This window comes from Tupaia chinensis, unplaced genomic scaffold, assembly GCF_000334495.1.
Source record: "Tupaia chinensis unplaced genomic scaffold, TupChi_1.0 Scaffold000028_1, whole genome shotgun sequence".
Classification (NCBI taxonomy): Eukaryota; Metazoa; Chordata; class Mammalia; order Scandentia; family Tupaiidae; genus Tupaia; species Tupaia belangeri.
In genome coordinates this window covers 4,143,694-4,170,734 of record NW_006159458.1, presented here as the reverse complement: position 1 = coordinate 4,170,734, position 27,041 = coordinate 4,143,694, and the positions used below count along the sequence as shown (strand labels likewise).

At 36.8% G+C, this 27,041-nt stretch overlaps 1 protein-coding gene across 4 annotated transcripts in view; it reads right to left on the bottom strand.

The window, feature by feature from the left end:
* The window catches only part of INTS13 (integrator complex subunit 13), a 37,779-nt gene that overhangs the window by 570 nt on the left and 10,168 nt on the right, over positions 1–27,041 (bottom strand). For 3 of the 4 annotated variants that reach the window (XM_006140277.3, XM_006140276.3, XM_027770995.1), the window contains 11 exons: positions 23,176–23,266; positions 18,158–18,286; positions 16,537–16,621; positions 11,056–11,145; positions 10,508–10,615; positions 8,738–8,916; positions 7,117–7,287; positions 6,675–6,829; positions 6,158–6,388; positions 3,913–4,052; positions 2,335–2,470 (listed from right to left, as the gene is read on the bottom strand). In XM_006140277.3, coding sequence (XP_006140339.1) covers positions 2,335–2,470; positions 3,913–4,052; positions 6,158–6,388; positions 6,675–6,829; positions 7,117–7,287; positions 8,738–8,916; positions 10,508–10,615; positions 11,056–11,145; positions 16,537–16,621; positions 18,158–18,286; positions 23,176–23,266 — 1,515 coding nt within the window. The remainder of the gene's footprint in view (positions 1–2,334; positions 2,471–3,912; positions 4,053–6,157; positions 6,389–6,674; positions 6,830–7,116; positions 7,288–8,737; positions 8,917–10,507; positions 10,616–11,055; positions 11,146–16,536; positions 16,622–18,157; positions 18,287–23,175; positions 23,267–27,041) is intronic. The other variant, XM_006140278.3, reaches the window with a different exon arrangement.

The window sequence follows — 27,041 nt, the reverse complement described above, 5'->3', positions numbered from 1 at the left end:
AAGATCTTTTTTGTTACATAGCCTTTTGCCATACCCTTACATTGTACAAAATTTTAATTTCAAAAGTGAGAATTACTGACGGACCAGCAGTTAGTGTAATGGCTATGTCGCTGGACTTCCACGTAGTCGACCGTGGTTCGTGTCCCGGACCCCGTGGCTTAGAACTCACGCTGGGCGCGTGTGCATGCGTGCCCAAGATCCCGAGAGGAGAATGGAGGAGAAGGGACTGCAGCGTGGCCATTCCCCCTGAGGGGGGATTTCTCGCTTTCTGTCTCTCTGTCTCTCTCTGTCTGTCTGGCGAGTGCACGCGCCCTATCACAAAAACCTCTCAAAAAAAAAAAAAAAGTGAGAATTACTTGTGCTGTTGAGCTTTAAGAGTTGGAATGTTTAAGTGTAACATCAGCTCCTTAAATAAAAACAAAGTGATCTATGATGTATGTCTCCCACACAAGAGGGAACTTAGAATTGCAGTTAACATGAACATCATGTATCAGACTTCTGCAGGAGAGTATTCAACATACTTAATCCAACGATTATTCATTCACTGTCCTACTATATAGTTTGGAAGAGTCCTGGTATTTTTTTCCTTGGCAGTCTCACCTTCCCCACATCATGGAAGTACAGGTCTGCACATATACATAGCATGACGATACAAAATAAGATACGGTAAATTAGCTTTCTAAAGTTCAGCTCTAAATCTCCTTGTCGATACCAGTAGATAAATATGCTGTTTCGTTATTTTTAAAGACAGGTTCTGGCTGTCATGCTCCTCTTGCCTCAGCACCCCAGCTAGGACTACAGGTGAGCACAGCCGCACATGGCTCTTTTACAGAGAGCATCTCGCTATGCTGCCCGGGCCAGCTCTGAGCTCACAGTCTTCTTTCCTCAGTCTCTTCAATACCAACGAGGGTTGGGTAAGAACATTCTATGAAGCTCACTTATTTTTCAGGATGTATTCCTGTTGTCACACGACACCTGACTATATATTCACAGAATGGACGAACATTAGCACTCTAGGGAAGGACTAAAGTTAGAATTCTTCTAGTTAGTCAAACTTCCTCATTTTGCAGATGAGTGAAAATTAAGGCCCTAGAGATTAAGTGACATTCCCAAGGTTACATTATATTTGTTTAGTTTTTGGATCTTTAGGGTATTACGCTTAATTTTAAAAGCCAATCTTAAAAAGTCATAAACTGTGTGATTCCATTTAAATAGCAATCTCAAAATTACAGAGATGGAAAACAGATTAGGAGTTTCCAGGGCTGAGATGGTGAGGGGAAAGGGTGAGGCAACTATAAAGGTGTGGAATGAGGGAGATCTTTATCAGAGTGGACTAGCACTGTATCATAATTTCTTTACTTTTAAATAAATGTATTTATTTTCTACATTTAATTACTGTATATCATTACAGCATACTAAATGAATTTTCCCATCATGAATATACTGTGTATCGGTTCAGTCAAAAGACATTACCATATACACTATAATCAAGAGATTTCTTTCCATTTTGAGTTTCTTAAATGTTTCTCTTCTTTCTTCTTCCCCTTAATTCCCTCCCTCTCACCCTCCCCTAAAGATATATTTAAAAGGCTACATTTTATTCACTACCTCACTCTCCCTCCCTAAAAAAAACTAAGGAAAAATTGTCTACCATTTAGTCAAGAATTTATTCTCTTTTCCACTAAAGAAATTTCTTTACCAACATATTTTTAAGAGAATTTCTTCTAAAAATAGATTAAAATAATCAGACTTTTATTCTACTATAATTAATATTTTAATTGACACTTAATAATTATACATATTTGTGGGCCTGGCAGGTGGCATTGTGGTTATAGGCACTTGATTCTCACGTGGCTGACTGTGGTTTGAGTCCCAGACCTGGCGGCTTGGTTTCTCACTTTCCTTCTCTCTCTGCCTCTCTGTGGTCAAATTAAAAATAGTAACAAATGGAATTAAATAAATATCTTTAAAAAATTATACATATTTGTGAGGTAATAATCAATATTCCATCCATGGTATAGATAGGAAATAGCTTCCTTGTTACTTTGTATAGATTTAGTGTTATACACTAAGTGTTTTCTAGATTTTTCTATGATGTTTACTAAGCATTGAAAAAAATGATTTAAGAACTAAATAGTTTCGGGGTTATAATCAATATAGTTAAGTCTTTTACAAGTACCACGACTTACAGAGGTTAATTTTTTCTTCCTTATAGGCAACATATATAATTTCACAATATTACTAATAAAAAATTGCTGAATACAACAAACAATATTTATTAAGGCACTACACAGACAATTAACAAAACCAATTTCTATAATAAATAACACAAACCCATTTTCTTCTTTAAGATGTTGATATAACTCAGCTCTATTATTAACAGAGTTCAAACGTCCGGCAAACTCCTGATGCTTTCTGGAATTGGCAGTATTGATTCTATTACTCCACAAGGATAATAAGGATACTGGCCCTGGTATTATATTTGAAAGAAGAGAAAAATGAAAGAATAATTCATTATTTCAAAATTTAAAAATTTAACAAACTTAGTTTGAATTCTATCATTCATTTCACACAACAAAGGCAGTATCAATCCCCTCTGATTCTACAATCTGAATGTATTTCAAGGTCCCCAAGGCCACCACTAGTTTGAGGATCTTCTGGAAGGAACCTTAAGTACAGCCTCCCCTTTTCCTAGGATGAGCAGCCAGTAATTGTAAACCGGCCAGCCTTGAGGCTTACTGCTTTCGGAGACAAAGTGGCAAGACAGCAGATAATCTGAAGAGGGCTATCACTTCTCAGGTACCCAAAAGAACTAAATTCAGTTTAATCTTCAAGATAACTAAGGCTCCCAAACCCAAATCGTATCTTTTGTTTTTTGGGATTTTTTTTTTTTTTTTTTTTGAGAGAGATTATTGCTACAGACCATGTGTGCTGGCTGGAGACATAGAGAGAGAAACTAAGAAATCATCCCCAAGGGGGATGACCATGCTGCAACCCCTTCTCTCAGGATTTTGGACATGCACACACATGTGCCTGGTATGTTTCAAGATGCTGGATCCAGGACTTGAACTGCAGGTGGCCATGTGGGAGTCCAGTGTCTTAAACACTGTGACACCTGCTGGCCTCCAAATCATATCTTTGGTGCCTAGAATTCTACCAAGAGGAAATTAAACTTTCAGCCTATAAGTAAAAGATAAAAGGTTCTACAGTGAAAGTATTTTTTATATTTTCACTGAAACTTGTTCAAATAATAATAAGTGAGTGATACTGCATCTTTTCCTAGGTTCAAGAAGAGTTTAGGGAAAAGAGTTTGCTTTCAACCACCCAGTACATCGTATAGTGTCAGGAATGTAAGCAAATCCAAATGAATACAGTTCAAATATCTTAAAGCACAGGCTTTAGAGTAAAAGTGCTTATTTACCAAATGCTTCAATAATGGAGGTATGACACTAATGTTTTAATAGATGCTAAAAATTTTATTTTCTGACTATATTTTCTTTTTTTTTTTTTAGAAGTTTTTGCTACAGTGTGCATGTGCTCGCCAGACAGAGAGAGATAAAGAGATAGAAAGCGAGAAATCACCCCCCAGGGGGGAATGGCCACGCCACAATCCCTTCTCCTCCATTCTCCTCTCGGGGGGATCTTGGGCACTCACATACATGCGCCTGGCGTGAGTTTTAAGCCACCGGGTCCGGGAAGCGAACCGCGGTCGACTACGTGGGAGTCCAGCGACATAGCCATTACGCTAACTGCTGGTCCCTGACTATATTTTCCAAAGCTGTAAAGAGGGACTCTCCAAAACAACATCCAAAAACAGTCAGAAGCTCTTCACATACATAACATTAAATGACACTGTACAAAATAGAGCTTAATTGGAAAACTTCTCACACACAGTGACAAGTCCTATCTTACCTTTTGATTTTTCTACCTGTGGAGTTTCATCCATTTCAACAAGTGGCTTCTTGTTTGGAGGCTCTGGAGAATCAGGTGAATCTTTTATAATCTCGGCTTCCGCCAACTCTTCTTTTCCACGCTCTAAGATTCCTTTTAATCTGTAAGAGTGACAAACAATAAAATGTAAAATTTAAATATTTAAGAGTCTAAAATGGCCCAGTAACTAAGTATTTTTATATATCAATCTTCACAAAAGATAGCTGATCTCACAAAATCAATCTGGGGACAGAAATCTAAAGCAAAAATCAGGGAAGAGAACTTAGTGTTAAATACACGCTTCCCTTTTCTCTCACAGTAATAATGCAATAATGTAAGAATTGGCTATAAAATATTGAAAAAAAAATAGAGGAAAACTTAAGCTAAAATTTAAAAGGTGAGAAATAATGGGATCATCAAGGAAACTTCACAATGTATTCTTTAAAGATATGAACAAAATGCAACTAGGAAATACAAATAAGATTAAGAAGTTTACTATCATTCTTTTCTCTAGTTTGTATACTGTGGAAACGTATTTTTGTTCCACAAGTTAGGAACTTAACTCCAAGTTTTTATTGCATTTCATCGAGAGCAAAAATACTTCCAAAATATGTAGGGGTAGGGGCCAGCAGATGGTGTAGCAGTTCAGATGTTGGACTCCCACCGGGCTGACCACAGTTCAAATCCCGGATCTGGCGGCTTGAAATAATGCATGTGTGAATGAGTGCCCAAAATCCTGAAAGGAGAATGGAAGAGAAGGAACGGCAGCATGGCCATCTCCCTGGGGGGATGATTTCTGGAGAGACACTTTCTGTCTCTCTGTCTCGCCTGTGACTACCCCACATGTCTTACAGCAAAAACCTCTTTAAAAGAAAAAAAAATTATACATATATGTGTATATATATATATATATACGTATATACAAATATGTATATATATGTGTATATGTATATATACACACATATATATACACACATATATATGTATATATGAAGCTCAGTGAAAGCTGAATGAGTATTCTCCCTCTTCTTTCAAAGAGCCAATTGTTTCGGAAGCTTAGTAGCCCTAATGATGAAATGAACTTCTAAAGTCAAAGAGAATAAAAGTGTTCTATTTATTTATGGAGAAAATGATGATTTCCAGAATTAGCTTGAAAATATTCCTGTGGGGGTAGAAGTGAGAGTAGTGGACACGAATGTATATGAAATGTGATCTGCCATGAACCGGTAACTGCTGAAGGTAGTTGGTGGGCACCGATTGATTCTACTGTATGCTCTAAATTTTCTCTAATAAACAATTCTGTTTTGTTTGTAAGGGAGCTACAATATTGCCACTGTAGTATCTACCTGACTGTGTACCTGAATTCTAGCAAAGAGGGAGGATATGCAGCCATCTAACATGTTATGATGTTATTTATAAGCCTTTATTATCTTTTTATGGTTTTCACATTTAACCTTAGTGTCACTAAATTACAAACTAAGAGAAAAGAGTGTATTGTTGGGAAATACTTTTAAATTAGGGCTGTATACTCTTTCTCCTCTCAAAGGCATCCTTGGGCTCATTTGTAAAACAGCACATGCTATAATCACTGACTTACTTGCCTAGCTCTACTGTAACACTGCAGGTTCTTCACCAGTGATTCTGTGCCAAATGCCTGGCACAACAGAGGCATTCAAGAAGTATTTATAAAACGAAAGAATAAAATTATGTCTTTGAAATTCATAACACATAAAGCATGTATTGACACCAAACATCATGAAATAATGATTTTCAGAAGTTAATTAGAAAAATAAACATAATCTTTGCTCCTAACAGTAAAATTCATACTTCTGTTTTTAAAATTTTTTTGCCATAGGGCATGTGTGCTCACCAAAAAGAGACAGAGAGAAGAAAAGTGAGAAATCATCCCCCAAAGGGGCATGGCCATGCCACAGGCTCTTCTCCTCCCCTCTTCTTTAGGGATTTTGGCCATGCATGCACAGCACCTGGTGTGATTTTTCAAGCTGCCAGGTCTGGGACTCAAACTATCACTGGCCATGTGAGAGTCCAGTGCCTTAACCTCACACCACCTGCTCTTTAAGCTCAAGACAGCTCTTCTAGATTTTAAAGGCTATAAACCGAATCACAGCTTTAAACTACTACTAATACTTGCGTGTCTGAATGCCCTACATGCAGAACGTGATGTGCTGAAAGGCACCATGGTGCTATAGTAATACCAAAAATTCACCTTTCTGAATCCTGCCAAGATTTTTCCTGTTCATAATCTTTAACTGCTTTCTCTGACTTGTCCTCTTTGTCTTCCCTTTTCCTCCCCCGTTTCTTTCGTTCTTCTTCTTCTGGGGGTTTGCTTCTACATGCCATCAAACACTCCAGTACTCTTTGATGTTTCTCTGAATTGTTGATATGCGCTCTAACAAGTGTTTCTAATTCATTCCACATGATACGGTATTGTTCATCTCTGCAGTAAAGATTTAAAATAAGATTGTTAAAATACTTTTAAAATAATACTGAAGTAACACTTTCTAATGGCATAGTGAAAGGAAATAAACAGATTCTTTTTTGAGAGAAAATGAAGAAATTCTAAGTTACAATGTATCCATTTCTGCTATTCACTATTTCATCTGGATTATATGTATGTATATGTATACACCCTTAACTATAACTTACATATGAAATAAGTTATTATAAGGAATAGAATATATCAAATAGATGGGATGTATAAAGAAAGTAAGAAAAAAAACTACCTTTTAGGGCCCTTTCCTCTTGTACCAACTGTGGAAATAGGTAGAGGATCATTTTTCCTTTCCATATCAACTAAGTTGTATATTGTTTTTTGACAGTTTAACACATCTTCTTCTGTTAAGGATTCTTTCACAATAACACTGGCTAATGGAACTACCTGTTAGGTTTGTTTAAAAGAAAAAGAAAGAAAGAAAGAAAAAAAGAATATCTGTCTTGAAAAATGAGTATCAAAATACCTAAGTAGAACTTAATTTTAAAACTGATTTTAAGGATCATTGTGGTTACAGAATCTATAGCTATCACTTCAATTTTCAACTAATTCTTCAATTCTGTAGCAAACTCACATTTTGTTGAGAAGTGGTGTAAGTTACAACTTTTCTACTTTGTTTCCATAGAGAATATATATAAATCATATAGAAAAAAGGTGAACTATTTAACACTTACCGCCTGCATGTTGAAAATGGTGGTTTGTGAAATAATCATAGGCCAGTACCGGGTATGTTTTTCTAACTGATCTTTTGCTCGTTCCAAAGGGACCTCAAGACTTCCATCGATTTTATATCTGGGGTCTAGAAAAGGAGTTAATCTGTTTTCCCTCATAAATTCACCAAAATCCTAATGATAACCAAATAAGACAAAATTAGAAACTCTTTCTAGTGTTTCAGTATGGACTACATGTAATAGTCTGTTTCCCTGATGTCTTCTGTCCTGTGACACACAACAAACCCCCATTGCCACTATTTTTTCCCCTTCTTACAAACTTGAAACCTATCAGCATTTATGTAATAGAAGTCTCAAACATAAATACATTCATGACACTTTCACCTTTTTAAAAACCAAAGAACGTATAATTTAACTTTTTTAAAATCACATACAGATCAAAAACATGGGCTAATCACAAGGCCAATTAGCTTGCGTAAAAACTACCTTAATATAACATCAAAATGTTAACAGTGGTTAATCTTTGAATGATGGAATTATAGGTAATTTAAAGTCTTTCTTTTTTTTTTTGGAGGTCTATATTCTCTAGACTTCCTACAATAAATGATAAGCACTTTCTCCTTATTAAAAAAATTACATTAAAAAAGCCTAATCTAAAACAATTACTTATAGTATACAGTATTTTATAAGTTACAAGGTATGACCATATATATAAATCACATTTAATTTTTACAACCACCTCAAAAAGCAGACAGCCATGAAATACCAGCTATGAAAGGGAGGGAAAATTTGCTATATGGTACATATGCTTGCTAGAAAGACAGAGAGAGACAGAAAGCGAGAAATCACCCCCCAGGGGGGATGGCCAGGCCACACTCCCCTCTCCATTCTCCTCTCAGGATCTTGGGCACACATGCACATGCACCCAGCGTGACCATGGTTTGACTACATGGGAGTCCAGCAAGGTAGCCATTACACCATCTGCTGGTCCCTCTTTTCTTTTCTTTAATGATTTTTTTAAAGAATTATTTTATTTAATTTTAGTATTATTATTTTAAAATTTGACCAGAGAGAGAGAGGGAAAGTGAGAAAGCAAGCCGCCAGTTCCAGGACTCAAACCACAGTTGGCCATGTGGAAGTCCAGTGCCCTGAACCACCATGCCACCTGCCAGCCTCAGAATAACAAAATTTCTACTAAAAATAGATACAACTTCCTTGTGTGTTCCTCCCATACAAAAATGTGTTATTTCAAAGTAGCAGCCAAATATTCAAATATTTCTGCTTGCCATTTAAATTACTAAAAAATTAAGTTCCACCTAAGATGTTTAGTTCAGATCAATTTTACTTCTGTCCTATAATTCCAGTGTGTTGATACAATATAGGTACTTTACATAATACATATACATAATGAACTCAAAATAAGGAAGACTACTACTACTACTAGTGATAAATGGATATTCTGAATAAATATAGGAAATTCACCTAATTAAAATAATAACTGACTTCTTCCAAACTCTTTTCCCTCATACATTACATATATCTTACCATAGAATAAGCACTCAACAATTACATGCTGAATAATGACAGACTCAAAACATAAAATTTATACATATTAGAGTCTTACTGTAATCCGGTAGTCTGTAACTCTTCCTCCACATCCTTCACTAATTGAAGGTGGATCTTCTAGAATGGATCGAGAACTACTAAGGACGTGCAAAAAAATCTCTCCTCCATGGCTACTAAGCATATGACTAATAACTTTGGAACCTGACTTTCGTGGCTGTTCCAATAAAACAGAACGACCTGTCAAAAACAAGATTACACTATTGGTAACAAAATTCAAATGGACTCTTAATTCCTTAACATTCATGTCTAAATTTTGTTTTCTTCATTGACCCCCCCATATTTTAACCAGCACTAATTTAGCATAGCTACATTTAAATTCCTAAACATCTGAATCTAGTCTTATCTTTCCTTAGTTACTCCAAGCTTACATAGTTACCTAGCTTTCCAAAACAAGTATTGTGGTTTCTGGTTTAAAATGTTTTGTTATAAGATTCATTCAATTTCAAGGTCATATACAATTTTTTCTCCTGGACATTAAGAATACTTCTATTTGTTGGATAGCCTTCAGGTCATTAGTGCTACAAACACCTAGGGAAGAGGCAGAGTCTCAATTCATTTCTATAATAATCCCTCATCAGCACCGATATTTGTAGTTAGACCCTACTCCACCTGTCCAAATGTTTAATCTGTTTAATCTGAATTTTACAAAGTCTGAAAACCAAATTTACTTAACAATGAAATTAATGTGATAATAAAAACAGACTGACTCCTTAGATCATAGTTCCAAACCTAGCTGATTGTTAGAGTTATGAGAGGAACTTAGAAAATTTACATTTTGTAAGTGGAATCCAATAATTTAGACTTACAAAACAGTTTCACACAGGAAATCACAGATTTAAGGTTATATGTAAGAATCACATGGTATAATACTAAAAATGTTTATTTGTAATAAAGGTATAGTGTTCAAAGAGAAATAAATCCATGTATACAAATGCTCAACTTACAATGGAGTCACGTCCCAATAAACCTGTCAGAAGTTGAAAGTATTTAAGAACAAAACACATTTAATATACCTGTCCTCGTGAACATCATAGCTTAGCCTAGCCTAGACTAATTTAAAAGTGCTCAGAATATTTATGTTAGCTTACAAGCGAGCAAAGTCATCTAATAGAAAGCCAAGTTACTATGAAGAATTTTGAACCAAAATTCAAAGTATAATGGTACTAGATGTACCATTGTGAAAAAAATTCTAAGTTGAATTATTCCAAGTCAGAGATGATCTGTACTGTGAAATTTAAAATTCAAATGAATTTAGACTCAAAGGTTAAATTTTTAAAATAAAAATTATTAAATAAGATCTTGTAGATACAATAAAGAGTAAGACATAAAGTCACCTTATTTTATTTTTAGAGATTTTTTGCTATAGGGTGCATGCATTTGCCAGACAGACAGAAAGACAAAAGCGAGAATTCATCCCTCGGGGTGGATGGCCACACTGCAATCCCTTTCCCTCCATTATCCTCCCGGGATCTTGGGCACATATGCACACGTGACCAGCCTGAGTCTCAAGCTGCTGGGTCCAGGACTCAAACTGCAGGTTGACTACATGGGAGTCTAAAGACATTACCATTATGTCATATGCTAGTCCCAGTCACCTTATTTTTTTTAACCTTAAAGTGATGAAGGGTATTTCCAATCACTTCAGTTTAAAAAGTTTTCGTAAATAAACTGTTGATTATATAGAATAAAATAGCTTTCTAAAGTTCATATTCTCACTAATGATTTCACTTGTAATAATCAGTTAAAACCATTAAATAGTGAAAGTTACCATTCAGAAGAAAATTAGTAAGGCAGGAGGAAGGTCTACTATTTACATCTACAGGTGAAATTCGGTAAGCTCCAGTACAATAGTGTAGTTCTGAAATAGAAGAAAACACTGATTTGAAAGAATATAAAGAAATATTCCCACAATAAGAAGAAAAAAGCAACTTGCTCAATGAGCTGATGAAACAATGAAAAACAAAAATTCAAAACTAAATTATCCAATGCCCATGTAATACCTTAAGAACCCTTTCTTCTTTCCTCTTTCATTTTTTTTCTTGTTTGTTTGTTTTAGTTTAGCTACAGGGTGCATGCTTGCCAGAGACAAAGAAAAGAGAGGGAAAGTAAGAAATTCTCCCCCAGGGAGGATGGCCATTCCTCAATCCCTTCTTCTCCATTCTCCTCTCAGGATTTTGGGAATGCATGCACACACACCTGGCATGATTTTCAAGCCTTAGGGTCTAGGACTCTAACCGTGGTCGGCCATATGGGACTCCAGCACCATCACCGACATGCCACCTGTTGGCCCCTTTTTAAATTATTTTAAATACCTACCAATGTTATTTGTCCTTGGTGTGCACCACTTTAATGTTATCGTTTCTTTAAACGGGCCTTCTCTACTGCTACCACCTAAGTGGGTGTCACCTTTAAAAAAAGTCAGAGAAACACTAACATTACTAAATAGACTACAAACTCCAAAATGTTTATCCAAGGTTTGCAAATGAGCTTAAGCCTTATGAAAGAAAGTATCTCTGGGAGAATGTCTCTCTTATAAAGTCCCCTACAAAGTGTCAAATACAGTATGGATATTAGCTAGGATTAATGTAAGTGCATGATTTTTCTTCAAATTTCTCATTAATTAATCATTTAGATCACTGCCCTGAAACTCAACAGCAAAATTTCTTAAAATTTCAAACATCTACAACTGCTCTCCCCTGACAACACCATTACATGATAAAATAACATGGTTAAGTGCTTCAAGAAAGCTTAAGGACTCTAAAATGCATAAGTAATTACACTGAGTAAGTTTATTTAGAAGAAACATAAACCAAAGGACCTAGGAAGTAAATAAGTAAGGATACAGAACAATTAGCATTTTTTTTTCCTTAGTGGAGTCTACAATAAAGTGGAGTAAACAGATGTTAATCAAAAAACAAATGTAAGTTGACAAAGTTCTGAAGGAGATGTGTACTGTGCAACGAGCACCTACACAGAGAGCTGACTTACTCCAGAACACCAAAGAAACCTTCCTTGAGAAGTAAAGTATGGTCTGAGCTCTAAGATGATGAGTAGAAATTAATTAAAGAAATGAGCACAGCATTGTGGCTCTCGCCTGTAATCCCAGTTACTTAGGAGGCTGAGGCTAGAAGATCGGGAGTTTGAGGTCAGCCTAGGCAACAGAGAGATATCCTATCTTCAACAACAACAACAAGAAATGGAGGAAGGAGGATTCAGGTAAAGGGAACTGCAGATGCCAAGACACTGTGCAGGAGGAAGCATGGAGAACACCACATTTGTGAGGCTGAAAAAAGAGAGAGAAGAGGAGTTATGCTGTAAATTGAACAGAGCTTCACATAATATCTAAACACTTCTGTAAAAGCATTTGAAGGTTCTGAGTTAATGGGAACATGCTTGGGATTGGTATTCAGAAAGTTTATCCAGGAACCAACAGATGACATAATGGTTACCTCTCTAGACTCCCACATGACCAAATGTGGTTCAAGACACAGACCCAATGGCTTCAAACTCATGCCAGGCCCATGTGCATGCATGCCCAAAATCCCAAGAAGGGAATGGCAGAGAAGGGACTGCAGCATGGCCATCCCCCCTGGGGAGTTGTTTTCTTACTTTCTATCTACCTCTGGCTCTCTGGTGAATGCATGAGTCCTATAGCAAAAAATCTTTTTTTTTTTTTTTTTTTAAAGTGCTATTCTAGCTGAGGGGTAGAGTAGATATACACAGCTATGTAGAAAGGATACTGTGAGATACTAGGTGAGAAATAAACGGGCTCGATGATGGAGATGGTAATGGTAGTGGAGATAAAAGTGTGGATCTATTGAGAGATACTTAGTAGATGAAATCAAGAAACTCTTATAATGAATTACTGGGTCGTCGGGAAAGTCATGATGCAGTTTTGCACAGAAAAATACACTATGACCTTTCAAATGACCTAACAGATAAAAATGAACAGAGAAATGTCTCAAAGATTATCCTGAGGTTTTTGCCTTATGCAACTATAGACAAAAGGGCAATTTACTGCAAGAGGGAAAAGTAGAAGAACATTTCAGGGGACCAAGTTCCTAAGTTATTTTGGGCACGCTGACAGATATCGAAGAAATACAATTAGGTAGTAGGAAATATAAATCTGGAACTCAGGGGAGATAACCTGGGTCAAAGAATCAACATGCTCAACAAGATCCAGCCCTTCTATCCTCAGCAGGGCTTGCCTACTTCTAGAGGCATACTCACATGCAGCCTCTCCTGTGACCCAAATACTCTGTTCCTATTGCTACAAGAGCATTTTACACATGGTGTCCTCATGCAACACATATAACAGGTAAAGTCAAAAACTTTTCTAGAGAAATATTTTGTTATTACAAAGAATATTTTTAATGCATTTTCTAAGTTTTAAAAATAAGTATTTTAAAAACTGGTATTTGAAATCCTGGAAGAAAACTTTCTAAACCTAGAGAAGCATTCAAAGATCCAGTCCCAAGAAATATAAAGGACCCCAAATAGAATCAACCCAAGAAGATCTTCTCCAAAACACATTATAGCCAGATTGAGCAAAACCTCAAAGACAAGATACTAAGATTGGCAAGAGAAAAACATCAAGTTACCTACAAAGGATATCCCATCAGGCTGACAGTGGATCTTTCATCGGAAACAATGCGAGTGAAGAAAGAATGGGAAAACCCATTCAAAGTGTTAAGGGAAAAACAACTGCAACCACGAATACTATATCTGGCAAGATTATCCTTCATATGGGAAGAAAAGACAAGAACATTCTCAGATAAACACAATCTGAAAGAATTTACCAACACCAGACCAGATCTCTAAGAAATTCTGCAGGGAGTGCTATCAGGAAAATTAAGTACAGTCACACAGAAATAAGACTTCGAAAACTAAGAAAATGGCCAACTTAATTGTGGGGACAAGCCTGGAGTTGAATATTATATCCCAGAATTTAATTGAGAAAATTGAATCACAATGAAAGATAAAGTGCATGAGACTGAACTGGTGAAATAGAATTTTATGACTTCTGACTAAAACATTGTTGATTTTTTTTTCTAGGCTTTGTTTTCCTATTTTAAGGATTTTTTGTCTTGTCTTGAGCTGCTGATAGGTTCATGTACCTACTATTTGAACAGAATCCCAACCTGTTTCCTGGCTTTAAGTTTTAAGCATATTTCCTTAGCATTTCTTTGCTTTATCAAAGTTAAATCTGCTTTTTGTGAAATTAAAAAAAAATAGTAAAAAATACATAATTAATGACCATAGTAAACTATATAGCATCAGGTAGGTGCTACTTTATAGTATATTCATTCTACTCAGTTTCATGCCTTAAGTCAGACATGTATTCATAGATATGTATACATCAGCAGAGCTTGCTATTCAAAGTCGTTAGATTATTTAAGAAATTTTGTGAATCAATAAAATGTGGGGGGAAAGAGGAATGGAAAACAACTGTGGACAACTGAGATAGTGTGGGAGGAAGGTGGGAAATAGGGGGAAAAATACATATACATACATATATGAGAAACTAGAAATGGGAATTTATTGACAATAACATGTATGATTAAGCTACTATGCAGCATCTTCTGGATGGGAAACTACATTTTATATGCTGTTACAATGCTCAGTGAATGAATGTAAATTAATTAATTAAAAAAAATTTTAAAAAGATAAAAAAAAACTGGTATTACTTCACACATTCTTAGCAATTTCCACATATTATATTTTTTAAGAACAAGTTCTCCACATTCCCTTGTTAAACATTAATATGTTCACTTATCTTAATAGTTTTCCTCCTGTTAGCAAATCATTAGATAGTGCTAAGATTCTTCAGACATACACAAATGTTATGTTTGGCTCATGGTATTACACTTTAGAACATATACACACGATATAATTAAAGCCAACTATTTCATTCTCTGATAGCATCAATTCACATAAAAATATTCTAAAGTGTTAAAACAAATGCCAAAGGTTCAAGGCTTTTAAAATACCCTGTAAATCAGAAAATTTCTTTCTGTTTGTTTGTTTGGAGAGGTTTTTTGCTATAGGGCGCATGCGCTTGCCAGAAAGAGAGAAACAGACAGACAGAAAGTGAGAAATCACCCCATAGGGGGGATGGTCACGTCGCAATCCCTTCTCCTCCATTCTCCTCTCGGGATCTTGGGCACACACACACATGCGCCTGGCGTGAGTTTAAGCTACCGGGTCCGGGACTCAATCCACAGTCAACTACATGGGAACCCAGCAACAAGACCATTACGTTAACTGCTGGTCCCGGAAGGATCTTTTTTAAAAAAGAATTATTTATTAATTTTGTTTATTATTTATTTTTAAAAATGTTTTGCTATCGGGACCAGCAGTTAGTGTAATGGCTATGTCGCTGGACTCCCATGTAGATGACTGCGGTTTGAGTCCTGGACCCAGTGTCTTAAATTCACACTGGGCATGTGTGCATGTGTGCCCAAGATTCTGAGAGGAGAATGGCATGGTTGTCGGTTCTCTTTTCGGATTGTGTTTTTCTATTTTTATTTATTTGTTTTTATTTCCTTGTAATCTCCGCACATCTTTACAGCGTAGGAGATGGTTTTTCCCAGCACTGGTGCAGCGTGTGTCAGTCTGGTCCTCAGTGCTTTGATGTTGGCATAATGGCTATGTCGCTGGACTCCCATGTAGTCGACCGCGGTTCGAGTCCAGGACCCGTTGGCTTAAATTCATGCCAGGCCCATGTACACAAGTGCCCAAGATCCCAAGAGTAGAATGGAGAAGGGACTACAGCGTGGCCATCCCCCTGGGAGGTGATTTCTCTCTCTCTCTCTTTCTGGTGAACGCACGTACCTGTAGCAAAAACCACTCCCCCCCCCCCCAAAAATACAAAACCCCCCCCCCCCCCCCCCCAAAAAAAAAAAAAAAAAAAGAAAGAAAAAAGTTTTGCTATAAGGCACATGAGCTCACCAGAGAGAAGGAAGGTGAGAAAGCAAGCCACCTCCAGGACTTGAACTGCAGTCAGCCATGTGCAAGTCCAAAGCCTTAATTACCACGCCACCTGCTAGCCCGAGGGTTGGATGGACCTTACAGTTAATTTAATTCAGCATTTTTATAATTGTACAAACTGAAGTTTGGAAATGTAGGACCTGCCAGCTAGTAGCAAAGTTTTAGCTAAAACACTTATTTCCTAATTCCATAGGTTCTTCCTCTAAACCATGCTGATGGAGTTACAAAAATTACGGCTGTGGAAGGCAGACCTAGTGATTAAAATAGTATTTAGAGAATGGGACCAGCAGGTAGCCTGCTGTTTAGGGTGCTAGACTCCCACATAGCTGACTGCAGTTCAAGTTCCAGACCTGGCAGCTTGCTTTCCACTTGCCCTTTCTCTCTCTCTGTTTCAATCAAAAAATAATAGCAAATAAAATAAATAATTTTTAAAAAACAGTATTTAGAGGGGAAAAACTCTTTAATTCCAACTTTTATGCAGGCAAGTAGAAGATCTATCCCTCTGTTTAGTCTGTTTCTGTCCTTTTCCCTTTCCCAAGGTGTTCTCCCTGCAAAAGAGAACCTATGAAATAAGTCTGAAAAAACTCACGACTTTGAGAAGGACATGTCCATCTTTCTCAACGTTTGTTCCATTAGCCTAGTCTCTCCAAAACTGAATTTGACAGAACGTTTACTCCACAGACATACTGACAGGTAAATTTGTAAAGGAATAAATCAGGCTATCAGGTTGGTTTACTGAAGAACTGCTCAGAGATACTAATATGCTTTTATATGTCTTACAAAATAATATTTTCAAATGTCTCTTACCACTTTTCAAGAAATCTACATGTGCATCTTTGTGATGAAGTAACTCCACATCATAATTGGCAGATGTGTTAGCATGTTGTTCTTCCTTAAAGCAAAATTTAAAATAGTTCAAATAACTTGGTTTTGTTTTCAAAATGATGAAACTATTAATTACTCATCTTGCTTTTGGCTTAGTTAGGCCAAATACATTAAGCAATAACTGGCTAAAATAATAGCATAGTTTGTTCAGTAATTAATCTATTTAAAGATGCAATAGTTTTCTGCAGTAATATAAATTCTATATAAAAATACTGTTAGATACACAGACGATAAAGTATTCAATGATTTTCTTACATTATGTCAGAATTAACATAGACGATTAATGCAGAAAGTTTGAAAATTTTTTTACTCCAAAGGCATTGTCTTTACATTTTATGTACAATATAATGTAAATAAATAATTTATTAAAATGATTACATAAATTGAAATTATTGTTTAAAAGAGAAAATAGCATCTTTAAATATCTGTGGGGAATTAGCAAAAACCAGTCATATAAAATAGCAAAAACAGACTAATAAACAAGTTTACTAACTTGTTTTCATTAACTAGTAAATAGCAATTTCAACATTATCTATTTAACAAAAAAAGACAAAGATTGAAGAGACTCACACCAGTAGCACACAAATCCTCTCAAATTTAACAAGCAAAGTGTCTGTAACCCTCAGAGTACTTTTTAATAACTCATTAAATGATGTGTTAAGGTATACTTATTACATTATTTTACTTGTTAACTGCTTCTGCATCCAAAAGGTTCTATAGGGTGAGCCTAACATTTCTAGTAAAGAACCAGTCAGTGATATTAGAAGAAAATTAGTAATTAAAGAATTATATCTTTCATGCAATTTAGTGTTCATCATATACAGGCAAAAAATTGAAATTGGACTCATAACAAAGTCAATTTGAATTTTTAGATACAGTGGCTACTTTAAATTTTTAGACAAAATGAACAAAATTAAACTTAATTCTACTTAATAAAAGTTTATTATGGGCTAGGCATTGTACTGGTCCTAGACAATTTAATAATAATATAATGAAAGTGAAAAGAGAGCAATAGATTCCTAAGAAAATACTTTAGAAGAATCAGAGGATTCACATTAAAGACAGCTTTTCAGCTACAAAGTAACAAACTAATTTGAAACTATGAGTTATATTCTCTTAGTTAGACCTATGACTATAAACACCTTTATAATGAGTGTATAAGAACAAAAATATAGGAAATAAAAGATCCATTAGAATATGCAAAGTAAGGAAAATCTAATAACACAGGTGTCAGGAAAAGAATCACAGAAAAATAATTTAAAATACCAATTATATTTTAATAAAAATAATGAAGAATTTTTTTTTTCAAGCCCATGTAACATGTTATTAGAAAAAAAAGTACAGCATTTTGTTCTGTGATCCTTTCTTACTGCTTTCGATATTTACTAACCTGGTCAAAGACACTGAATGTGGGCTAGCAAAACAAGAAAATATAACATGGGAAGAAAAAGTAAAGGTTCAATTAAAATAAATAATACAGGTCGAACAAATATTTAAAAAGCAAAGCAGAGTTTTGAAAATAACAGGAGAAAGAACTGCCTACCTTCATTGGAATATTTGTAATAGTAGTTGAAGCCAAGTCAAAATGTTGTTGTACTAAAATATTCAATTTGGTGGCAAGATGCCGACCTGCACGAACACTGTGAACTTCGCTGGTTAACACGAGAGACAGCTACAAAAAAGTATGCAAAAAAAAAAAAAAATACACAAAAAACATTGTTTATAATCTAGTACTAATTTACTACAACCCATAAAAAATAACCATTTTTACTTTTAGAAGTTCAAAAAACATTTTCAAATAAAAAGGTTCACAAGTGGGACTAGCAGATAGTGTAGCAGTTATGTTGCTGGATTACTACATGGCCAATCACGGTTCAAGTCCCAGATCCAGTGGCTTGAATACTGCACTGGGTGTATGTGCATGAGTACCCAAGATCCCAAGAGGATAATGAATGAGAAGGATTGTGGCTGGTTATCCCTCTCGGGGGGGAGGGGGGGCACTTCTCACTTTCCCTCCCACTGTGTCTATCTCTCACTGGTCAATGCCCTAGGCAAAAATCTCTCAATAAACCCACACAAAAAAGTTCACAAGTTAATGACAATAATTTTAGCAATGGATTTTTATGCATTTAATACATAAGTATTAATCAGAGTTTATTTTATGTCACAATGTATGAAGAATAGAATAGTGAAAAGAAACAGTCCCTGTCCTCTATGAAACTTAAGAGTAGTCTTCGATATAAATATGTTTTAATTTATATCTTTTTTTCTTTTTTAAGAGAGATTTTTGCTAGAGGGTGCGTATACTCATTAGAGAGACAGAAAGTGAGAAATTATGCCCCACCATGGCCACGTCCCAATCCCTTCTTCATTCTCCTCTTAGGACCTTGGGCATCCATGCACACATGCCCAACATGAGTTTTTTTTTTTTTTAAACCAACCTTTCTTTCTTTTCTTCTTTTAATTTGACTAGAGAAGGACAGAGAGAAAGCAAGAGAGGGAAAATGAGAAAGCAAGCTGCCACATCCAGGACTTGAACTGTGGTCAGCCATGTGGGAGTCCAGCACCCTTAACCACTATGCCACCTGCCAGCCCCAGCTCAGCAGCCCCAGCTCAGCATGAGTTTTGAGCCACCAGGTCTGAGACTCAAACTGTGGTAGACTACATGGGAGTCCAGCAATGTAATCATTATGCCATCTGCTGGGTCCCTATATTTTTATTTCTACTTATCTATATGCAAAATGAATTTAAAATAGCCCACAAAAATACATGACTTCAAAAAGTTCATGTAAAAATGAAATTAAAGTACAGATTATTTAGATAAAAAGTTTCTCAAGTTCACGCATAGTTGTTTTTTTCTTTTAAATTTAGCCAGAGAGGGACAGAGCGAGAGAGACAGACAGAGCGAGAGAGAGCAAGAGAGAGCGAGAGAGAGAGAGAGAGAGAAAGCGGGAAAGCAAGCCGCCAGGTCCGGGACTTGAACTGCAGTCGGCCATATGGGTGTCCAGCACCCTTAACCATCACACCACCTGCCAGCCCCATGCAGTTTTTGCATAATACGTATTTTTCATAAACTTTTTCTTCTCCTACTGTAAAAAAAATATTCCTTTAATGCAGAGGAAATCCTCCAAAACCCAAACAGTTCTCAACACCAACACAATGCCACAAGCTAAAAATTCCACATCTAACCTCAGGTGATAGATCACAGTCAAAATGTTGCAATACAGTAATACTATGTAAAAGTACTTTTGGGTTATGCATATAAGGTGTGAATAAAACATAAATGAATTTCATGTTTAAACCTGGGTTCTATCCCCCAAATAACTTATTATCTATATGCAACTATTCCAAAGCCCGAAAAAAGCCTAAAATCCAAAACACTCTGGTGCCATGCATTTTGGATAAAGGGATAACTAACATGTACAAAGTAAAACCAGCATATTGCCACCGAAAGAAGCAGGAAAAAAGGTAATAAAAAAAGAAACTTACACCAGAAGCAATACAGTATTACTTAAAAATACTGCTTAGTACCTAGACACATTAATAGACTAGGATCAGCAGATAGCATGACGGCTATGTCACTGGACTTCCATGTAGTCGACCACGGTTAGAGTCCCAAACTCGGTGGCTTAAAACTCATGCTAGGCACATATGTGTATGTGTGTGTGTCCAAGATTCCGAGAGGAGAATGGAAGAGCCAAGCCATCCTGGGGAGTGGTTTCTTGCTTTCTGTCTCTGTGTCTCTCTGGTGAGTGCACCCGCCCTATAGCAAAAACCTCTGTAACAAAAAAAAAAATTAAAAAAATACTTGACACATTCATATTATAATAATATGAAAAAAGTACATGTCCATTTAATATAACACATATCTGTTATTCTTTTTTCAAGGTTTTTTGCCATACGGCGCATGTGCTCACCAGACAGAGATAGTGAGAGGACAAGTAAGAAATTACACCCCAGGGGGATGACCACATCACAATCCTGTCTCCTCATGGAATTTTAAGCATGCATGCACACGTGCCCAGCCTGATTTTTACGTGCCAGATCTGGGACTCAAATCACAATTGACCATGTGGGAGTCCAGCGCCTTAACCATGACGCCACTGAGTGGTCACTACATCTGTATTTCTAAACACAGACCACTAATAGAGAATACTGTCATATGAATTCATTTAACAATCAATAGAATCATCTTTCCCTTTAAAAATTCTTTATTTAAAAAGTAAAACCAATGTTGGGATCAGCAGTTAGCGTAATGGCTATGTTGCTGGACTCCCACATAGTCAACCGCGGTTCGAGTCCCGGACCCGGTGGCTTAAACTCACACCGGGCGCGTGTGCGTGTGTGCCCAAGATCCCAAGAGGAGAATGGAGGAGAAGGGATTGCAGCGTGGTCATCCCTCCTGGGGGGTGATTTCTCTCTTTCTGTCTCTCAGTCTCTCTCTGTCTGTCTGGCGAGCGCACACGCCCTATAGCAAAAACCTCTAAGAAAAAAAAAGTAAAACCAATGTTTAAAGTCAGTCCTACAATATGTAAAATTGATTTATTACTGAAGTAAATTTAGTCAGAGAATATTGCTTTTCTAATGAGAAAAAAGAGATTTTCATAGAATAAAAGTAGTTTAACCTAACTGAAATTCAGTAAAGTGACTTAAATTCTAGAAACAATACAAATTGAATATGATTTTGCAACATTTTATTAAATTAAATATTAATAGGCAAATGAAACAGAAAATACTTTAAAATCTATAATTATAGCATTAAAAAAATAACCTAGACAGGGCCAGCAGATGGCGTAATGGTTAGGTCACTGGACTCCCAAATAACCAGCTTTGGTTTGAGTCCCGTGCCTGGCAGCCTGAAACTCACACCAGGCGTGTGTGTATGCTCACTCAAAATCCTGAGAGGAGAACAGAGAAAAAGGGACTGCAGCATGCTTTCAGTCTCTCTCTTTGGCAAGCAAACATGCCCTATGGCTAAAATCTTTCTTTTAAAAAAAAAAAAACTCAATGTTTTGCCATACAGATGTTCTGAAAACTAAATATTTTAAATCTGCTAGATCTAAAGAAAGTATAGACTGCCAACACATTAATTGTTAGGAATGGCAACACCCCACTGTTACCACTGGACAGGTCATCTAGACAAAAAATAAACAGAAACACAGGAGCTAATTGATAACCATAAACCAAATGGACCTGGCACATATATTTAAAACACTTCACCTAACAACTACAAAGTACCCTTTTTCTCACCTCTACATGAAACAGTGTCAAATACTGACCACATTAATAGGGCACAAAACAAGCCTCTACAAATTTAAAAGTACAGAAACTATATCCAGCATTTTCTTTTACCACAGTAAACTTAAATTTGAAATCAACTATATAAAGTAATTTAAAGTGCAGGGCCAGCAGGTGGCATGCTGGCTGAGGCACTGGACTCCTACATGGCTGACCACAGTTCAAATCTTGGACCCAGTAGCTTGAAAATCACACTGGGCACAAGTGTGTGAGTGCCCAGGTTCCTTAGAGGAGCACTGGGGAGATGGGATTGTGGCATGACCCTCCCTCCAGGGGGTGATTTCTTATTTTTCCTTTCTCTGTCTCTGGAGAGTTCACGTGACCTACGGCAAAAATCTTTAAAAAAAAGAAACTCAAAATGAGTAGGGGCCAGCAGTTAGCTTGGTGTTAAGGTGCTGGGCTCCCACGTGGCTGATCGCAGTTTATGTACCAGACCTGGAGGCTTGAAAATCACACCAGGCACATGTGCATGTGTGCCCCTCAAAAAAAAGAAAAAAGGGGACCAGCAGTTGGTGTAATGGCTATGTCACTGGATTCCCATGTAGGCGAACACGGTTCGAGTCCTGGACCCGGTGGCTTAAAACTCACGCTGGGAGCATATGCGTGCATGCCCAAGAGCCCGAGATGAGAATGGAGGAGAAGGGATTGTGGCATGACCATCCCCCTGGGGGGGTGATTTCTTGCTTTCTGTCTCTATGTCTCTCTCTGTCTTTCTGGCGAGCGCACACATCCTATAGCTAAAACCTCTCCAAAAAAAAAAAAGAAAAAGAAAAAAGAAATTCAAACTGGATGAATGTGGAAGTCTTAATACTAAGTGAAATGAGCCAGACTTTGAAAGACACACAGTATATATCCCCACTTAATATGTACCGAATGTCTATACTCTATGGCAGAAATTGAAAGATCTGCAGATATGACAGTAGAGAACATAAGTGCAGATGTCAGAGACTGTAATAGAGGAAAGTGAATGATAAAGGGGGGAAAAGGAAGAAACATTTATTAGTTGAAAATGATGTTAATGATAATATCCTTGATTTGAGTGTCATATACTACATGCATACTTTGAAAAACCATACTGTGTGTTATGAAGATACACAATGATGGAATGTAAATAAGAAAAATAATGTGCTAAAAAAGAATTTTTAAAAACTCAGTATTTTTTGGCAGAATATATCAACAATATGATCATTTTAATGCTAATCCTTCTAAGCATTTATTATGGATAACTTACAATGATCTTTTCTTCCACTGCTTTATATTTACCTCTTTTTTAGGACGATCAGATACAAGGCTGTCCTCACCAACTGGGTAGGTATGGATTAAGACCAACTCACATTTTTGAATCTGCATGAGACTTAAAGAGGAACTTTTCACTTAAAATATAAGAACACATACTATGTAAAAATTCAGGCAGGTAAACTATTAAAACTTTAATATACTTAAATATAATATATTGCTACAATCAGGTAATACTGTTAACACAAAAGATAAACATTTAGGAAAACAACACATAATTGCTACACTTGTAAAAACACAATGAATAATTTTATTAACTCAAATGCAAAATGGTAACTTTCTATTTGAAAGATAAAAATAAAGGAAAAATTCTTATAATTAAGTATAATTTTCAGGACCAGCGGATGGCCTAATGGTTATATCACTGGACTCCCATGCAGTCCGTGGTTTGAGTCCTAGACCCAGTGGCTTCAAACATGCTGGGCACATGGGTGTACGTGCCCCAAATATCAAGAGAATGGAGGAAAAGGGGCTGCAGTGTGGCCATCCCTCAGGGGGTAATTTCTTGCTGTCTCTCTGTCTCACATGCTCTACACGAAAATCTCTCTTTAAAAAAAAAAAGTATAATTTGGTTTTAGACCCTGCCTCAGGGAAAATTACTATGATGGTATTAATGTCTCTTGTACTACTGTTTTCTAAGGACAAAATCCAGCAATACTATTACCTATAATTGGTTATAAAAAAAAAAAAAAAGTAGGATAGGCAATACTAAAAATTTCCCCCAATTTTTTATTTTGAAATTTCCAGAGCTACAGAAAAGTTGAAAGAAAAGAACGATTCAATGAACACTTGTATATCTTTCACCTAGATTCACTGTTGGCTATATGTGGAGTCTTCAAAGGGCATCGTAAACATATAACATTAAAAAAATACTATGCATGGATTTCAAAATTTTTCTGAACCAAAAATAAACTTGTGCTTTAATTTTATTTTTCTACGATCCTTCAGATATCCTTTCATCTTTGCTTTCTCTATATGTACCTAAGTAGACATATACTCTTGTTTTATTAATGGAAAGCAGAGCAAGCTTGGAAGAAAGAGACCAGGAGAGATAGAAAAACAGGCTTTTTTGGCAAGGTCTTGCATTTTTGATTCTCTGCCCTAGTTTCTCAGTTAGCTAGGATCACACAGGTCCATGCTCCATGCCTAGCCTATCCAGGTTGACCCAGGAATTGAACTCAGGCCACTCATATGATCCCAACCTTGGGCAGGATTGCCCTATCACTTGCACCTCTATGAATGGGCCACTCTTCCTTTTTTAATTAAAACTATTTGAGCATAAGCTGCAGAAGACATGACACTTTCAAGAACTTCAGTATGTCTCTCCATGAGAGTAATCCTAGTCATAACAATAACACCATTAACTCACCAAAGGAAATTAATGATCACCTAATCTAAAATAGAGTCCATATTACAATTATTCCAAATATGTCTAGATTAGCTGTGAAATAAGAAATATATATATTTGGTCTCTGCCACTGGTCCTGACACAGCGCCCCAAAAACCCTTAATTCCTTTAGTAATAGGGGTACTCAGAGTATCTTTTCCTCTAATATTTGGTTTTAGACCCTGGTTCTTGACACACAATTCTTTTTTCATTATTATTATTATTAATTTTTTAAAAATTTTATCTATTTACAGTTTTTTTAGTTTTTACTATAGACCACATGCACTTGCCAGAGAAAGGAAAAGTGAAAAATAACCCCCCAGAGGAGATGGCCATGCCTCAATCCCTTCTCCACTCTCCTCGGGATTTTGAGCATACACACACACACACACCCTTGGCGTGATTCTCAAGTCTCTGAGTCCAGGACTTGAATAGTGAAGAGAACCATGTGGGATCCAGCACTTTAACCTCCACACCACCTACTGGCTGGATTATTCTCAATTTTTATTGCAAGAGGGCAGGTGCACCTGCCAGAGGCAGAGAGAGAGAGAGAGAGAGAGAGAGGAGAGAGAGAGGGAATAGAGAGAAAGGAATCCAGAGGGATATAGTCATACTGTAATACCTTCCCGCCATTTCTATGTCCCGTACGATTAAAAACATACTAGCATGGTTTTCAAGCCACCAGGTCCAGGATTCAAATTTCAGTTGGTCATGTGGGATCTGGCTCCCTACACATGATGCTTAACAATTGCTATGAGGCTGACCTGACACACAGCTCTTAAATTCACTGGCATCTTTGAAGTGATAGCCACAGCACTCATTCTAATGAAACAACTCTTCATGGAATCCTGGATAGCTCCAAAATGGGCTGGCCACCAGAGAGACCAAGCTATGATTAAAAACTTGGGAGAGGGCCAGAAGGTGGCATGGTAGTTGGGGGTGCTGGACTCCCACATGCCTGACCACGGTTCAAGTCCTGTACCTGGTGGCTTGCTTTCTCACTTTCCCTTTCTCTGATTGAACTGGAAAATAATGATGATAGGTAAAGTTGAATAAAATAATTAATAAAAAAAAAAAAAAAAAAACTCGGAAGAGTTCAGGTCAACTTTCCCATCCTCTGGGAAGGGGAAAAGAGATGGAGACTGAGTTAATATCAATCATATTTCTGTGACACTGCTATAAAAATCTCTCATGTACTGAGCTCAGAGAGCTTCTAGAGTGGCAAATATACTCAAGTGTCAGGAAGGTGGTTATATTCCAGAGACAGGAGGTCCCTTCTAGACCTTGCCCTGTGTACATCTTCATACAGCCGTTTGTCTGGGTCTTTTATCAAATCCTCTACTATAAACTAGTAGATTACAGTGTTTCGCTGAGTTCTGTGAATTGTCAGAGCAAATTAAAGAACATGAGAAGGGGCTGTGGGAACACGCAATTTGTAGCCACACTGGACAGAAATGTGGGCAACCTGGGGAGCCACTTCTTGAAAGCGGTGTCTAAAGTGGAGGCAGTCTTGTGCGATTGTGGCATCTGCACCAATTCCAGGAAGTTATGTGTCATAAATGAACTATAGGACAACCAACCAGATATCCAGAGAGCAGGAGAATTCGTGTGGGAAAAAAAAAAATCTCACACATTTGATCACACGGTACTGGTGCAAACAGAGGGGAAAAAAGTGTTCTACTTTTCCATAGCTTTTTTTCTTTCCAAAAAGAGCACATACGAGCCTGCAGGTGGCGTGGTAGTTAAAGGTGCTGGACCCACATGGCCGACTGTGGTTTGAGTCCTGGATCTGGTTGGCTTGCCTTCTCTTTCTCTCTCTCTCACTGTGTCTCTCTCTAGTCAAATTAAGATAAATCAATTAATCAAATAAAGTGCAATAAAAAATTTTAGGGAAAAGTGTACATAATGTAATGTTGTTATGTTTTGATTTGGTATAGACTGAATGTCACCATTAATTTGTACGTTTTGCAAATGTGTAACACAGGCTGTGAGAATAAACCATCAAAAAACCACACATTATAGATTTGTATGTTATTTTATCCTTCTAATCACCTTTCCCATGGGAAATAAGTAAAATTCTGAAGTGAAAGAAAAAAATGGAAAAAAAAAAGTTTCTGATCAAAGATACATTTTTTTTTTTTGGAGAGGTTTTCGCTATAGGGCGTGTGCGCTTGCCAAAAAGACAGAGACAGAGAGAGAGATAGAAAGCGAGAAATCACTCCCCTAAGGGGGATGGCCACACCGCAATCCCTTCTCCTCCATTCTCCTCTCGGGATCTTGGGCACACACGCACACGTGCTTGACGTGAGTTTAAGCCACCAGGTCCAGGACTCAAATTGTGGTCAGCTACATGGGAGTTCAGCAACATAGTCATTACGCTAACTGCTGGTCCCAAAGATACATTTTTTGAGTAATTTGTTGAGTCAGTAGAGAATTCAAGGGAAAG